Raw genomic sequence first — 17,258 nt, 5'->3', positions numbered from 1 at the left:
AACTGAGGAAAAACACGTAGAAAAAATGGAATTAGACTTGTATTTGTCATCCATCCAAAAAACTTACTTTAAATGGGTAAAAATTAAAATAAAACAAAACCCCTTGTTATGAAATCCCAAATATGAAACTTCTAGAAGTAAACACAGGCAATACCTTAAAGGTATAGGTGTAAGAAAGGGGGTTCTGAATAGAAATCCACTTTCCTAACCACTAAGGCTTCAGGATTCTTTAGAGATGAATATGGGAAGGGTGATCTTGAGGCTCAGCTAGCCACCACCAGTACAAGCACCTCTACTTCTCCGCTTTCCTTAGCACTTAGAAAATACTCTGTTGTTATGGCCCATGTACCAAGTATCATGGTGTCCTTCGGAGGAGATGTATTGTGTCCTTGTGTGGGGATAGTAGGTGGGACAGTCATGCAAGATGACTGCCTTGCTGAGTAGAGCAGGATCATGCATGTCTAGAGGGGGTGGCATGGCTGGATTCTTGTTTGGAGGGTGAGGTGTAATCACTCCTCCTTTTTAAATCTCATTCCTGCTAAGCCTTAGGATAACTTAGCTGTTTCCTTAAACTAGAAGGGTATAATCCAGACCATGGTTTGGGTTATATTTACACAGTGTTTTCTTCTTCTTCCTTGAGAAATAGGGTTTCAGGAAACATTCTTGGTGGATGGTGTGCATTTTAGAGGGAGAAAGCCTGGCACCTGAGCTCAGCCCTCTTCGTAATCCATGGAGTGACCTTAGATATATTCTTTCTTACACAAGAGCCCGCTTCTCCATGTTCTTCATAATGCTGGATTTGCACAGACCAATGATGACCATGAAACAGACAAATACTTACAATCACTAACACATAATAGAAGCCCAGATAATGTGAATCACTTCTCTGACTCAAGAAAAGGCATGTGGTGTGTTTTGTGTTCATTTGTTAGGTTTGGTTTTAATCTGTTGTTGATGGTGTGTGTGTCTGCTGAGAGACAGTCGCCATACGTAACCCAGACTGGCTTCAACCACCCATTCTACAACCACCTGAAAGCTAGGAGTACAGATATACAGCACTGTGCTTGGCTTCAAAATACTTTATTGCATTAGTTTCATAAGCTAGTTAAGTTGTATATTTTTTTAATAAAAACTTTACAATTATCAGAAATTTAAATGACCTGCTAAGGTGGTTATCTCCAACCTCTTGTTGTAGCACATGAATTTAGTAAAAACTTATGGTCCTTCGTATCCTGTCACCAGGACCAGAAGGATGCGATGCTTTTCAAATGCTTTTTACGCTGATCGCTTCTGCAACTGTATTTATGACTACCACAGAAGTTTAAAAAAAATACAAATAACGAATACTCTTGAGTTCATATCGCTCTACCTATCATCTGTCTTCTATGGGAGCATGGGTTGAAGTGCAACAAGATACGCATTTAGATTATCATTACTTTCAGTGTCCTAGGAATCGTTAGTCAGTGACTGGCAGGCAGGCTGTGTATGTTTGTGAGATGTAAAACTGCAGAAACACCAAAAAAGTTGGCAATGCAGGCAGGTTAGCTGTATGAGAGTAGGGCTGCGTCACCTTTGATCATGACATAAGCAGCAAAGGCATAGTGTTATTCTATTCAAGGTGAGCAACTTAATTTGAAAATCCCAGATCTGAAATGCTCCTAAATTTAAAGAATTTCTGTGAAGGCATGCAATGTCACAAGGAAAAATAATGTGTACCAAAGACACCAAATAGAATTGCCCACAGGCTCTGTACTAAGTGTAGATGAAAGACAAATGAATTCTGTGTTTACAGAGCGATTCTTTCTTGAGGATAGTTCATTGTGTATGCAATATTCCAGAGAGACGGGGGTTGGTGGGAGGAAAGAAATGTAATGCACTTTCCACTCAAGCACTTCAAACAAGGGCTACTCAGCCAGCAATTACTATTATTTGTGTAAATGTGGTTTTGGGGAAAACAAGATACTGACCCACTAGTTGTATTTCTCAACATTGCTGTTTCTCTTTATTCTTCTTGAGAGTTTTATCCCTTGGGGTGAAAAGCCACAGTCTCAGGCCTTTTCATTACCTTTATCCAGCTCTAACTTGTGGCTTTTGGCAAGTTGGAAGGCTCTCTGTCTCCCCCACAGACCAGTAAAAACCAAAGCAGCCGTGAGCTGCTTAGTACAGAGCCAACATGCTCTTTAGTCTTCATGAGAGCCTTCTGAGGTTGGTGGTCAAAGCCTTTTTGGATGAGGAAGATTGGTTGGAGTAAGATCATCCCCAAAGCTCCTACTCATAAATGACAGAGGGCGGAGCTGTAGGTTAAGCCTGTCTTTTCAGACAGAAGACTGCCAGAGAGCAACCTGGGCACACAGGCTTGCACAGCCCAGCTGAGATGTGCATGTTGCTTGGCCCTGTTCCACAAACGCACTGCACAGCCCTGCTCTGCACAGCGTCTTAAGCAGACACTGTGTACTTTGCATGTCCCTGCTCCATAGAACATCCTGGGAACACACTTCATGCGGCCTGGCCACACTGCATGGCTGTGCTCCACAGAACAGCTGGGATACTTTCTCCTCTTACCTGACAATTCTCACCTCTTTTGCCAATCTACTTTTGCCCTCTGACTTAGTGTTTCTTGCTGTGTCCTCAGTCTTAATTCCAAGCCGGTGACTAAGCTAGCATGTCAGAGCATCTGAGAATATACCGGGGCGATAAGGCTTAATCTTGGGACCCAGTCACAACAGATTCTTTTCCTTTAAAACTTATGCTGTCACTACTATCCTATGCAACACATCACAGGAAGTGCTGTTAGCTCTTTGTACATCTTAGAGAATGAGAAGTCTAAGATTTAGAAGATGATCAGTTGATGGTCACCAGTTTGACCCAGATGAAATTCCAGTATTCCCAGCACTGTAGACACCTGGGCTGTAACTCCATGGGAACAGGCACCGAGCCGCACGCTATTTTGTAAACCACAATGCCCGGTTCATGCCTGGCACAGGAGGCTGATTAAAAATAGCTGGGGTGATGGACAGTCTCAGACTCCTGCCCCTGGCAGTCTGAAGGGCTGGCTCTCTTGGCTGTGCTCCAGCCTTCCGAGCCAGAATTTAAAAATAATAATCTCTTGTTGGCAAGGAAATAAGTAGGACTTTCGGTAATTTCAGATACTAACACCCCCTGAAAGATTTCCATGCCGGCAGGGTATTAAAAAAATGCTCAGTCTTCAGACAGCTCCAAAAGAGAAATTAAAAAATCATGTTGGTAATTATAACATTGTCAGAAAGTGATTATAGCCTCATGATCAGTTCTGTGTCTCTGTACTTTGGAAAATATCAAGAACATTGTAGTTTTTGAAGCCAAATTAACTCTAGCAGCCAAGTTAATATTTGAAGAGAAATTTTGATGTCAGTGTTTGAAATCACAAGACCTCAGAAAATTTTTTCTCTCACCCACACATGTGTATGTGGATGGCTACATATATGCTCACAGAACATTTTATCAAAATTAATCTTGAAAATTCAAATGGTTAAGAATTTAAAAAAAATCTAATTTTATACAAGATTATAAATATATGAAGGAGGGACTTCATGCTGCTAACAATCTTTTAATTGTAACTTTCAAAATATGTATTTTCTTTCAAAATATGTATTTGTTTCACATATATTTATTTGCGGTCTATGTGTATTTGGGGTGGGATAGACATTCCTGAGGAGGACAGAAAATAATTTGTGGGAGTCATTTCTCCTCTTCAACTCTGTGGGCACCAAGGATTTCATTTAGGCATGCAGACTTGTCAGCAATCTGAGCCATTGCCCCAGACAGAGAAACCTATTTGGGGGGTCTGTATTTGTACCAACTCAGAATAAAGACTCCCTCTGCTGGCTGTTTCTATATTTACATGCTTTCTGACATACACAGAATTAAAAAAAAAAAAAGGAAGGAAAAAACAAACAACTTGATGGCACTTCAAAAGCTAGGTGCTTTGTGACATACATTGCATTTATATTCTGGTATAACGTTTAGCTAGCTAATACTATCATACAGCATATCAGGTAGCAGTAGCGGCTTAAAGAGGCATGGACACTAGGCTAGCAGTGGAGAAACTTCCGGTTGGAGCCTACACAGGTTCCATGGCTCCGCCAGTGAACAGGTGAAGGAGCACGGCACAGCTCCCCCCCCAACCTTGGCTTCTTCCTCTCATCATTCAGCCTCAACTAGGATAACTTTTATCACCTCATTGTTCTGACAACACCGACTGTGCTGTTTTTAAACAGGAGTATCCACACTATGCATTTGACACTGATACAGGAGAAATATTTAACAGTTCAAAAAGAAAAACAAAAACAGAATTACAGAATGGATATAAATTAGTTGTCCCTAAAACTCTCTAAAACTGTCACAGCACGGGAATGTTAGGATTTGGAAAGTGATTTTTTTTTTTTTTTTTTTTGGTGCTATTTAAAGTCTAAAGAGGAACATGTAAATATTTACAGAAAGACCGCACATAACATATATCATTGGCTGTTTGGCACTATATGTTATATAATAATGCTATCTTATACACCTCCAATTAAACTACAACAGACCTTTAACAGTAAGCTTTATGTGAGTTTCAGAGACATTAAATTATGAAAAACACTGAAAAAGAATCAATGAGGACAAACAGCTCCTAACACGGGTGGATTGACGCCATGGGTCTCCGTAATTGTGGGGCAGCCGGATGTGCCATGCCTGCCTTCTCCTTGTATGCCTCCTTCTCTCTACTCTTTCCCCTCCACCCTTCTCCATTTTTTCTTCTTTCTCACCGTGTGAACTGACGTTGAACCTTTTCACTTAGACACGCATAGCGGTTATTCTGGGAACAAATGATTACTTAAAAACTGAAAGCAGACACCAGGATAACATTTAGCCCAACATAAGCTTGGCCTGTGGTTTCCTGCCTTAAGCATGAGCGAGTGTTAACACTTGAGAAAGTATATGGCGGAGAGGAATTAGGCATGGAGGAACTACAGAGGCCTGTCTTGGGTGAAGTCATTGGGAACTCAGCATGGAATTTTTGACTTGACCCTCTTGTAGCACACATTGGATTCAATGCACAGAAATGTAGTGTGTGTGTCTGTGTGTGTGTGTGTGCATATGTGCACACATACATATGTGAGGGTAGCTTACGATGGTGTATGAGCCAGGTTCTCATACGTGGCAATTTGAAATTTCTTTCTAGGTCAACTTTAGGACGTGTTCACTAGTGAGGCTGCATGGGGATGTTTTTGCCCCACGCAGGAACACAACTTATTTTGGAACAGCTTCAGTCTTTCCTCTTGCATTGTGGACCCGTAGTAGAACCAGACCCCGGGATATTCAGGTCCTTGATTCTTGAGTCTGTTCTCTTTGACCAGGCACTCCTTATAACTGTTCAAAAGAAGCAAAACAGCAAGCAAACGAGTGTTAAGCCAATGCCCCTACGCAGGAAGCTTGGCACTTATCATCCATCCTGTCATCTTAAAGAGTAAAAAAAGTTAGGGATAATCTTAAAGACCCCTGGTTAGCAGAAGCTTGAGGGACCTGTGTACTCCAACATTGATCTTCCCGAATGTGAGAAAAAGAAGATCTGGGGCAGATCTTCTGCTGTTTGCAGCTCAACCCTTCCCTTTTCCCTGATGGTTCCACCAGCATGAGGCTGTTTAGCAGTCTATTCTCTGGCCTCTATTGAGAAAAACCGCACAAGACCTCTATGTTACACCTTAATGCTATAGTCCTAGATAGTTTCGAGGGGTGCTTTGTGGACTTGGTTCTCTGTTGTGGTGGTCCCAAGGAAGACAGGTGCTCAGCAGGTCTGGGTGAGGACGCCCTTCCCCTCCGAAGTCCTGCTATGGCAACCCCAGCCTCTGCTGCTAGGATTGTTTTCTGTTTCCTACAAAATTATTATTATTATTATTATTATTATTATTATTATTATTATTAATTTATTTTTGAGACAAGGTTTCTTTGTGTAACAGACCCTGGCTGTACTGAACTCACTTTGTAGAATAGGCTGGCCTCAAACTCACAGAGATCCATTTGCCTCTGCCTCCCAAGTGCTGGGATTAAAGGCATGTGTCACCATACTTAGCATTATTGTTATTATTATTGTATTTTTTCTTCCACCGTACCCTATCTCATAATCTTTGCTCTACCCAGGTTTTCTGCTATGTGTTTTAATGTTTTCCACAAGCCCAAATGCGACTATGGGCCACCTTAAATCCCTGATTGGGCTGAGAAATTCCATGGAAACCTGCTAATATTTTCTCTTTGGTCTGCATGTGTGGTTTCAAACCTGAGGGCTCAGTGCTGCTGCTGTGGGATTCTGTAATGTCTCATCCGGGGTCACAGACAATGGCTCCTTTCGCCATGGAATAACTGTTTCAGTTGTCCGCTGTGACCTCTGTGGTACTCTGTTAGCTACTGGAAATTGGAGAAGTAGCTATAACTGATGCGTGTGGCGTTCTGGGTAGCAATGGCCTTGGAATTCGATGGTACGCCACACGTGGAACGGATATTCTGGCTCTAAACTGGCAAGGTCGTTGCAGTTTTCTTCATGGAAATAATGCTGTATGTGAGGCGTTAAAGAAGAAAAGTAGGTTGTAAAGTGGCTGTTAAGATAGTCCCAGTAGTAAGTGCACTAGTATAAAGGGCCCATGGCTGGGAAGAGCTTGAGGAAACGTGGGTGAGAGGGTGGTTGGGGTCAGGGAGGAAGGCACAGGCTGTGTGGAATGAGGTTGAAAGTGGACTAAGGATAAGGAATGGTCCTTGTTGTGTCCCTTCCTGAAAGTCAGTATTAGTGATGTTTGTGTGTTTCTAATTACTGCAACTAAAAAATTCACAGTTCATGCTCAGTTATAATGATTGTTAAATATGTCGCTCAAAGTTAAGACTTTATGACATGGTGTTTCTAAGCTCTGGCCTCCTTTGCTCTCAGTATTTCACACCTGAAAAGGGAGTACAGTAGGGACACAAGAAAGCAATGGCTTTTCTTGAGTTATGGGAGGGCTGGTGGAGCAGAGTTGTTATTGAGATGTACTGTTTGAAAAGCAGAGATATGAAATAAGAACTAATGGATGCATTATTTCCATTCCCTTAGGCTTATTTAATTCAAATACACTGTCTCCTCTTATCTCCAGCCACAGCGTTCCTTATTTAGAAGAATGTGAAGATCCAAGGCTGCTCTGACCTTGCTATAAAAATATTCATGTGACTTAAGTACATTTACTATCTGTTAAAAACAAAAAACAAGAAATTTGAACCATTAGAAAATGGTTTATCATCTGACTTTAGTTGGTAATAACTTTGGAAGAGTTACAGAAACAAAATAAGCTCTACTTTGGGTCCTAGTTCAGGGAAATCTGTGGACCTTCCATCTTGACTTTAATCTTCTAGTAACTATATGTTAGTCATTGATATAATTATTACACATGATAAAATAATGAAACTTAAGCATTTTTATAGTTGTAATAACAGCAAGATCCATTTAAATTATGTTTACCAAACTATTTGAAATTCATTATTAGTTAATATAAATTGAGATCAAAATTTTCTTAAAAACTTCAGCACAAGGGAAAGCCATGTCTGGTCATGGCCCAAACATCATTCCTCTCCATGTTGCACTTTTTTCTCCTCTTGCTCTATTTTATGGATATTTGTTTTTAATGACTAATCTACCCCCCCTGCCCCCACCAAATAACAAGCCATGTATGTTCTCTCTACTATGTCTGAAGAAGACGATGAGGTCAGAACTGTGGTGCCTCTGTCGGTTTCCCATGATGGCAGTTGGGAAAGCCCTTACCAAATCCTCAGCCTATGGTCTTGACTATTCCCATGCTCTTGAGCTCATCCAGCATGGAAGGGACTGGGGATCTCCTTGCCATCCACTGCTGTATCAGCTGCTGGGAGGGAGGAGGGCCTTGCTTAGTGTCTGCTCTGTTCTCCTGGGCTTCTCCATACACTAATCTATTTCTTAGAATCAAAATCCAGGTGGTTTCACAGAAATTTGCAAAGTGCTCTGAGAGGAGGGCAGTGTGTATTGCCCACACTGACAGCCTCTCTCTTTATTTTGTTTCTTTTATACATAACCCTCAGCTTGTATTTGGAGTATTTTATCTCTTTAAGTCTAGAGGTTATAGGGGCCCTCAAACGTTGTTCTGAAGTCAACCTTTTTGTTGTTGTTGTTGTAGCTGGATTGTGAAATCTTTCTTCTTCTCGCTTTGTGTGGAAGAACAGGAGTTGATGGATCAAGGGTCTAGAGACATTCAAGTGTATCCCTGTAAGTAGAGACACTCACCCACACTCCAGACTGCCCCCTCAAGGCCTGCACCACTGTGACCAGTGATTCCCCTGCTTGCCAGCATGTGCTGTTAGAGCAGATTTTGAAGCTGTAAACTATGGTGAAGACCAAGACATTTCAGTTTGCTTAACTTGTCAGTTGCCCATCCACACTGACGGGTTTCTCATTGCAGCCATTTTACGAGCCATGACATCGTTTGGGCAGTCTGTTTGTGCTAGGGAGATGCCGTAAACAGAACTTACCAGAGCCATGCTTCACTGGTTACTCAACTGTCCAATCCATTGCTCAGCAAAGTCAGTCCCTATTCAGTGGATCCAAGCCCAATTTCTTTCTTTTGGGATACAATTTCAAATGATATTAGTCTTCCCATTCTATTTTCTTCACACTATAAAGCAAGCTGGGAATTTGGGACACTTCACTAGAAATGTATAATATCCCTTTATTAAATGGTGTGGTTGCATAAACTTCAGCCCGTTTTATCTTTCAGGTTGTAGAGGAAACAGGATACCAATATTATGTTCTAAGGGTTCTGCAGAACAGTGTGCTATTTGTTTTCCCACGATCCTTAACAGTCCCAGCTTGAGTCCACACGCCGGGCCTGTGGTTTCTGAGGGGAGTTGAAATTGTCTTCTCCTTAGATAGGAAGGTTTCTGTGTCATAATGTTTTTTGCGAGATGTCTAACTCGAGAGCTGAAGCTTAGATTATCTTCTCTGTCTTCACATATTTAAATGAGCTAAGTAAACATAGAACAGAGTCCCCGATGGCCTTTCTGTTCTAGCAGCATAAAAAAAAATTCTATTATTGAGTAGGTTCCAGAGACCCCCAGGGATGTGCCGAAGAGGAACACTAACCTAAGTAAAATGTCATCTCACTCAAACACATACACACACACATATACACACCACACACCATACACACACAACACACCCATACATACCACACTGTCTGCATACATGCCCTGCACATACCAGACATACTACACACACTGCACAAACACACGCAATCATATACACACATACAAACACCAACATATGCCCTGAACATGTATACTCACGCACACACAGAAAACACACCTCCCACATATACCCACTGCATACACCCATACACATACACATCACACTCACATGTATACCCACATACAAACATCCCACACACATCCACGTTTCCACACATCACACACATGTGCACATAAATACATACACACAAACATGTATATGAGAAAAATGTCAGTGTTAAATAATGTTTTTACAAAATCAGTCTTCGAAATGGAGTTCAAATCAAAGTATTGTTTCTTCTTGGTACATATTATTTTTAAAATCAGTAACACTTATTCCATAAATTTCAACTGGCTTTATGGCCTTGTTCAATGAAAGTTTCTGTTTACTTTGCTTCTGAAATTTAATTTTCTTGCACTTGCATGCTACAGATAGACATAAGTGTACATATAATTAAATATCGAGGCTCTTAGTTTACATGCTTCAGTTCCTAGTAATCTTCAAAATTTGTAAAGAGCAGAGGTTGCATGAAGCAGTGGCGTTTCCTGGGTGGGTGGCTAAACTTTTCCTTCCCAGCATCCTCTGCTCTGCACTCTCCTTGCCCTCATTTACAATCTAGTGTGGCTCCTGAGTGCCTCTAACTTCTGCATTTTTTTGTAGCTTCTTTGAAATAAAAGGTGGACATGAAAAATAAGAAGCAGGCTTCTCTGACACAGGTGGTGAGTCTTTGCTGTAAGAAAACACACAAGTCATTAGGAGGTGGGGGGGTATTTCTGAGTAACTCTGTTTTCTATCATGGTGGAAAATGGTTTTAGATGGAATGTCAGGAAGAAGTGTTGAATATTTACAGTGTGCAAAATGCTGGTAGGCTCTGCAGTGGGTGCAAACTGCGGTCTGCTCAACAGGGCTCACCTGATTAAGCCAGGATGAACTAGGCTAGTTTGCTGCAGTGTAAATAGTGTAAATACAAGTGTAAATAGTGAGAAAATAGCACATTTTCCGGGTTAGGGGGTTGGTTTCTTGCACAGGTGGGAAGGACACATCATGAAGCCCTGGGCATTCTAGATAGCTTTCTGAAAGGTTTTCGTTGGAATTCAGGTGGAATATAAGTATGGATTTTCCAAAATAAATATTCTGTGTGTGTGTGTGTGTGTGTGTGTGTGTGTGTGTGTGTGTGTGTAGAACACACATGTGAGTTCCAGGTGGAGTTTCACATGTGACAGGAAAGATGGCTTACAGGTAGGTGTATATCATGTTTTTCCTAAGATCATAGGGTGACTCATACCATAAGACCTTAATTGTATCTAGGAGAGTCACAACCCTAGTCTGGTCACTTATCCAAATTCCACGGCACAGGTTATCCCATTACTTTGGGATTAGGGTTTCAGGGTATGAATTGTGTTGGGCACAAACATTCAGCCTATTGTCATGTGCCTTCATCTATATAGATTGGATGGGCCCAAGGCCAATGTCTTCATGATTAGGAGCAGCTTTGGTCTACATCCCCTCCATCCACAGCTCTGAAGAAAAGAGGTCCTGTACAGTGACTGTTGAACTGTTACCTGTATGAGTTTTGCTGGCTCCTCTGACACTGGCCTCTGAATAACTACTTTTGTCATGGATGATTTCAAGACACCTGGCTTGGTAGTTTCTAGGGTTTCACCAAAGGCAGTAGCAGAGCCCCAGCACAACATCTCTGATCTGGAGGGGGAGCTATCATATTGAAAAGGCAGGTGCTGATGGTGGAGGGAGAGGGAGTGCTTCAAAGAGTAATGGCATAGTCAGAAGAAGAGAAGTAGGAGACTGGAAGCCGAGGCCAAGGAGGCCTGCATTGGGTTCTACAAGTGTTCTAAATGCTCTGTCTCTCTCTCCCCCCCACCTCAGCCAAGGCTGGCCTCATACATACTTTGTATCCAAGGATACTGGATCATCTTGTCTCTGTTTCTCAAGTGCTGGGATTATAGCCCTGGGCTACCATGCCTGGATCTAAATATTCTTATGTATTTTCTTTGGGTAATGTTTTCAGGGCCCACAAAAGAGTTTATTCTGTGGAAAGCTATTGTTTTCTTTTATTGCCAAACACTTATGCCATTAGAATTATGAAGAGTGCTTCGCTGGCCACGTCAACTCCTAAAAGCAGTTTTCTAAAGTTAGAAAAAAAAATAATTGAGACTTCTAGCTTTGAAGTGAAATTGCTGGGTCAAAGGAATGGACCTTTTAATACTTTCAATAAATACCCTCCCATTAATACACAGAATAATTTTTTCACTTCATGACACCTCTCCATTGGAAGAGAGAAATTATCTCATTGTGATATAATAAAGGGTACTTTAAAAAAAAAACGGATAAGACAGAATTGGCACATTACTCTCTACTGCCTTTGTTTGAATTGCTGGCCACATGTGCCTGCGGATGTACCTGTGACTGGCATGATTTGTGTACTGCATTTTCTTGCTTCTCGCTTTGGTATGTTCCATTGCCATGAGCGTATGTAGCTTATTATTAGCTTAATAGAGACAGTAATGGACACTAGAAATTCTAGTGCAGAGCACAGCTTGGCGAATGCTGAGAGGCTGCTTCGTAGGAACTTCTAATTCTGCTTTATTTAAGCTGGGCGTCGGTGCTCTAGTACTTCACTTCTAATTCACAGAGAGTTAACAGAGCATAAATTTGCTTCTTGTTCACATGGATGTTCCCAGTGGGGGATTGTCCTTGAGGTCATTTAGGGACAAGGACTCTCTTCTCAAGGCCTGTGTGGTTGTTTTCATTCCGTGGGAGGGTGGTGAAAGACAGTCAGGGCATGTGGCTGAATTTTATGGGACAGATCTGGAGGCTCACTAGCCTACGGGCTTGTGTTCTGCTCATTAAAACTCAATTCCATGGCCACACCAATGGCAAGAGAGAAAAGAAGGGTTGAAGGACATGCAAATACCTAGCCACCCCTTAACCAAACTTCCATACCTGAAATGGGAGTATTTTCCCAGATAGTCTGATTGTATTCTGGGCTTCATGATCATATTTTGATGTAGAGCATCCAAATTCCTTGCATTATTTACAAATTATATATAGAAAGAAAAATGTAGAATATTGATAAGAAGATGACAGTTTTTAATAGACCAAAATTTTGAAGAAATGAAAGAGTAGTAATCAAGAGTAGTAGATGATGCAGAAAACATAGAAGTTTTGAGTAAAATAACTTTGCTACCTAAGGAAGGTGTAGGCACACAGAACTCTGAAAGCGTATAAGATGAAATGCACAAGGAATTGTACAGGGAATTTATGCTCAATCAACAAATTTGATGACTTATAAGAATAATGTTTGAATGGAATATTTTAATGAAATATCTGCTTATAGAATGGAAAACATTTGAAAGCCTTACATCTTTCTGTTGTTGTTGGTGGTGGTGGCTCAAGATATGGTTTCTCCATGTAGCCCTTACTGTCCCGGAACTGACTCTGTAGACCAGGCTGGTCTCAAACTCAGAGATCCACCTGCCTCTGCCTCCTGAGTGCTGGGATTAAAGGCCTGTGTAATCACCTCCAGGCTATTATATATTTCTTCCAACTCAACAGCAGTAAGCAATCAGAGTACAAAATATGCTGCACCTAGCATACATTTCTCTAAAGACACATGGTCAGCTGGTGGGCATGGGAGAAAGTACTGCTGACTGAGAAGTATAAATAAAAAACACTCACTATGAGGTGCCATCTCCCAGAGACCAGAAGATGCCATGCTGAAAATGATGCAGATGAAGGGAGAAAGGCTTCCTTCCGTTCTGATGTAGATGAAGGTCATATTAGTAAGCATTATGAAAACTGGCATGGATATTAATAAAGAAATGAAACACAGAGCGTCCATGTGACCCAGTGGACAGACACTCCAGGAAACAGAAATCACTACCTCTTATAGAGATTTGCAACTTCATGCACATCGTAAAGTTATGAGTGATGCCACCATATGGAGGCCGCCCGTGTCTCACTGATGGATGTATGTATGAAGAAGCTGTGGTGTTTATGTGTGTAAGTGATTATAAATGAAATGTTATTAACTCTTTAAAAGAAGGACATCCTCAGTTGATTGTAGTAACTTTTGTCTGTAATCTCAGCATTTGAAGAGTAAGGCAGGGTAACTGTTGCAAACTATAGGCTAGGTTAAATAATGAGTTTGAGGCCAGCCCAGGCTTCAAAATAAGACCTTTTGTCATAAGAAGAAAAAAAAAGTCCTACTTGCCTCATGTCTAAACCTGGAGGACATTTTGTTAAGTGAAATAGCAGCCACAGAAGGAGAATATTCCATAATCTTATTTATGTGTGGAAGCATCAAAGAAAGACTGTCAAATCTATAGGTATACATACAGGACAAGGCAGTTGCCACAGGCCACAAGAGGTGGGGAGGAGGGACATGGGGAGGTGTAGCTAAAATATACAAGTCAGCAGATGCCTGGGAGGAGAAAGTCTTCAGCTGTAAAGTCCATCACCAGGACTGTGGGATGGTGTCACTTGGGGTCTGGATGAGCTAGTGATCTCAACACTCTTGCAGTAAGCAAGGTGTGAGTAGCTGGGCTGTGATTGACACGTTAGTTTGATTCTATGGTAACCATTTTATTAGTTATTCCTACCTCATAGCTTCACGGTGAATACCTCAGATATTTAGGGTCACCATGGAAACAAAAGTTTTGGTATTTTCTGAAGAATTATTACGGTTGTGATAACTGGCAAGGTTAGAGCCACGTAAATGTGAGTGGCGCCATTACCTGGCCTGGGCCCTGGATTCAGCACGTAAAAGGATGTGGTCTGGGTGTGAGCATCCATCTCTCTCTGCTGGTGGATGCAGTGTGACCAGCCACTTCAAGCTCCTGTTGCCATGACAGCCCATCACGATGGTACAAATCCCTTGGAGCTATGAACCAAAAAAAAAAAAAAAAAATTAACCCACCATTCTTTACGTTGCTTTTGTGAGGTGTTTTGTCACAAAAAAGTAACCAAGATAATAAACATGAATATCTGAGTCTTTCTCCTCTTTCTTACAAACACAGGTGATTAAAGTCTACAGTGAGGACGAGACCAGCAGGGCGTTAGAAGTGCCCAGTGACATCACAGCCCGAGATGTGTGCCAGCTGTTGATCCTGAAGAACCACTATGTGGATGACAACAGCTGGACCCTTTTTGAGTATCTGTCTCACACAGGTGTAGGTAAGGACATGGGATTACTGTCTGAGAGTTACCCTTTTGAATACACACCCATCAGATGGCAAATACTTTCTTTCTGTGCACAAAACAGACAAATCAGATTGAGGAGTCCTTTCCTTTTCTTTGTTCGGGGCCATTAGTTATGTACAAAAAGGGCGCAAAATAGGCTGTAATTTGTCACCCCTGTTTAAATCATGATGGAGCTACATCCATTTTGGAACCAAAACACGGAGTTAAATTTCATAGTTAAGTCTCATAATAACAGGAAAACTTTTTGAGAAGTTACAGAAATAGATTTTGTTTGGTCTGCTTGTGACTTGGTTGGAAGTGCTTGCTCCAAAATTTTCCTGAAAAATAAGTAGATCCTTCAAGATTTCCCCAAGACTTAAAAATAGTAATATTTTTCAGAAATGTTAAATGGGATGCATCTCTGGATTGTGAATTGTGTAGAGTTTCCAAGTGTTCTTTAATTTAAATATAAACAATTTATTGGCCTCTAGACTGAGAACAGGCTTCGGCAACAATTTTATTCTCTGCTAACTTCTTGTAGGTACTAAGGTAGGCAAAGCATGCTTTTGTCTTTAGGTAGATGAGAAACGAAGGAGCTTTGACAAGCTATTTCATTCATTCAACTTTGTGTTAGTTTCGTGTGGCTGCTATAAAAAAGTTGCCACAAAGTTGGTTGCTCAAAACAATGTGGTTTACTGTTTCATACTTCTGGGAATGTGAAATCAATACTTCTGGTTGAGATCGAGGCTTTGGGTGCTTCCTTTGGAGGCTCAAGGATGGAATATTCTATTTTCTTTTTTCTTTCTTCCAGCTCCTCATGGGCTACCAGCATTTCTTGGCTTGAAGATACATCATTCTGATCAGACTCATTGGTCAGAAACCCTAGCCCTCTTCTGTCTGTGTTGAGTCCCATTTCATCCCAGCACTCTTTAGGGCTTCCTACATCATCTACAGCAGTGGCATTATTGCAGATTCCTTACTTAATCAGACCCGCAAAGTCTTATGATTGTTTTTGAAGGCAGGTACTCAATGTACCACAAATTGTTTCTCTTTTTATTATATAACTGTTACTAAGCAATCATCAAAATGATTTCTCATAACTTACAATTAACAACCAAATTACTTCCAATGGTTTATTTAGAACTCCGTAGAGGAACTGATTATGAGTCACTTTCTGACATAGCTACCAACGTATATAGTTTTACTTTTGTTTCATTTGTTCGGGAGTTTATTAACGCAGTGATCCAAAGTCAGGTCCAGTTCTGAAGTGAGCTTTGCTGTTCCCTCATGAGATGGAACTGAAAAACAAAATAATGATGACAACAAAATTCTTTGGTAGACTTGCTTTAAAAAAAAAATCTGGAGCTGGGTGCGATGGCACACGCCTGTAATCCCAGCACTTGGGTAAGAAGAGGAAGACAGATCTCTGTGCATTCAAAGCTAGCCTTGTCTGCAAAGTGAGTCTAGGATAGCAAGGATACGCAAAGAAACTCTATCATTCCAGAAAGGGGACTGGCCATAGACAAAGTACCAGTTCCATCAAAGTTGCACTAGGAGGGCCAACGAGTTGTGATTCCTTACTGCAGTATGGGTCAGGGGTTACTTACAGCAGAAGAAGAGTGAATAAGTCATGACAGATGTATAATCAAAATGCTGCTAAGCATGACATTCTGTGACTTGCAGGTAACTTGACAGATGAGAGAGTCTGGCAGTATGTTCCTGTCATCCTAGCTACTGAGTCTCCCCTCAATTGTCTCGGACCTTGGGGCAGGGTAGGGTAAGGGTAGGGTTTGAGTCTTGGAGGTTTCAGGAACTTCCTCAGAGTTGTCAGTTGCTTACTTCCTGAGTCTCTACAGCCTCTCTGCAGGAGGGGATATTTTGATTCGGAAGAAATTGCTATACAACACACTGGCACAGGCAGGCAGGTAGTTAGTCAGGCAGACAGATAAACAACAGCACCCCCCTTCTGAAAAGTGGTTTTGCTTCAGTTTACCTAGTAGAAACTGTTGATAGATTTTCTTTAGGTGAAGGTAGTTGTGGTGTGTGTCCAAAGTTCAAAGAAAGCAGGAGAGTGTCTCAAATCCTCCCTGAGGATAGACAACTGCTTTGTTGTGTCACGGTTTTCTGCTTATGAGAACTCAATATGGAACATGAAACACCTTCAGAGGATACATGAATTCTGAAGGTGGGCTAGCCTGGCCAGTGGCATCTCCTGCCTCCCCTAATCATTGGCTTTGTCCTTTGCCTCTTATGACAAGTTTAATTTCTGCTCTTGATAATTAATCCCCAGGAAGTCTGTTAACTTTTAGTAGATACTTACTATATTTCAGACAATTTCAATATCTGGTCTGCTCTTAATTAACATAATAGTAAGTGTTGTGTTTTATACTCTTATCTTTTTTTGTCTTTCATTTTGGGGAACTTTGGAAACATTTTGTATAATAGTCGATAAAACTTATGTCTGACAAACAGTTTCAAAATCCAGAAATAAAATCTATTCTATAAACAAAAGGGCCATATGCACAGAAAACCCACTGAGTATTTACACTAAGGCATGAAATGAACTAACTTAAAGTGGAACTTTTGAAATAATGGTAAGCACAACACTAAATGTAAACTTTTAAACATTCTTATGAATGTGCTTCTTCATGATGCCATGTGTTTTCAAGATACTATCACCTCCTGGATACATCAGGCCAAAGACTATGAGAAAGAAGTTTCCTTTTGGACCTTCATTGAGTTCATTTCCTTTTGGCTTTGAACC

At 41.1% G+C, this 17,258-nt stretch overlaps 1 protein-coding gene across 2 annotated transcripts in view; it reads left to right on the top strand.

The window, feature by feature from the left end:
- Window positions 1–17,258, top strand: part of Grb14 (growth factor receptor bound protein 14) — a 114,538-nt gene that overhangs the window by 58,119 nt on the left and 39,161 nt on the right. For both annotated transcript variants that reach the window (XM_060390282.1, XM_060390283.1), the window contains one exon: window positions 14,332–14,488. In XM_060390282.1, coding sequence (XP_060246265.1) covers window positions 14,332–14,488 — 157 coding nt within the window. The remainder of the gene's footprint in view (window positions 1–14,331; window positions 14,489–17,258) is intronic.

The sequence above is a fragment of the Meriones unguiculatus genome, chromosome 8, assembly GCF_030254825.1.
Source record: "Meriones unguiculatus strain TT.TT164.6M chromosome 8, Bangor_MerUng_6.1, whole genome shotgun sequence".
Classification (NCBI taxonomy): domain Eukaryota; kingdom Metazoa; phylum Chordata; class Mammalia; order Rodentia; family Muridae; genus Meriones; species Meriones unguiculatus.
Note: the sequence above shows the minus strand (reverse complement) of the source record. Positions and strands in the feature narration are given on the sequence as shown.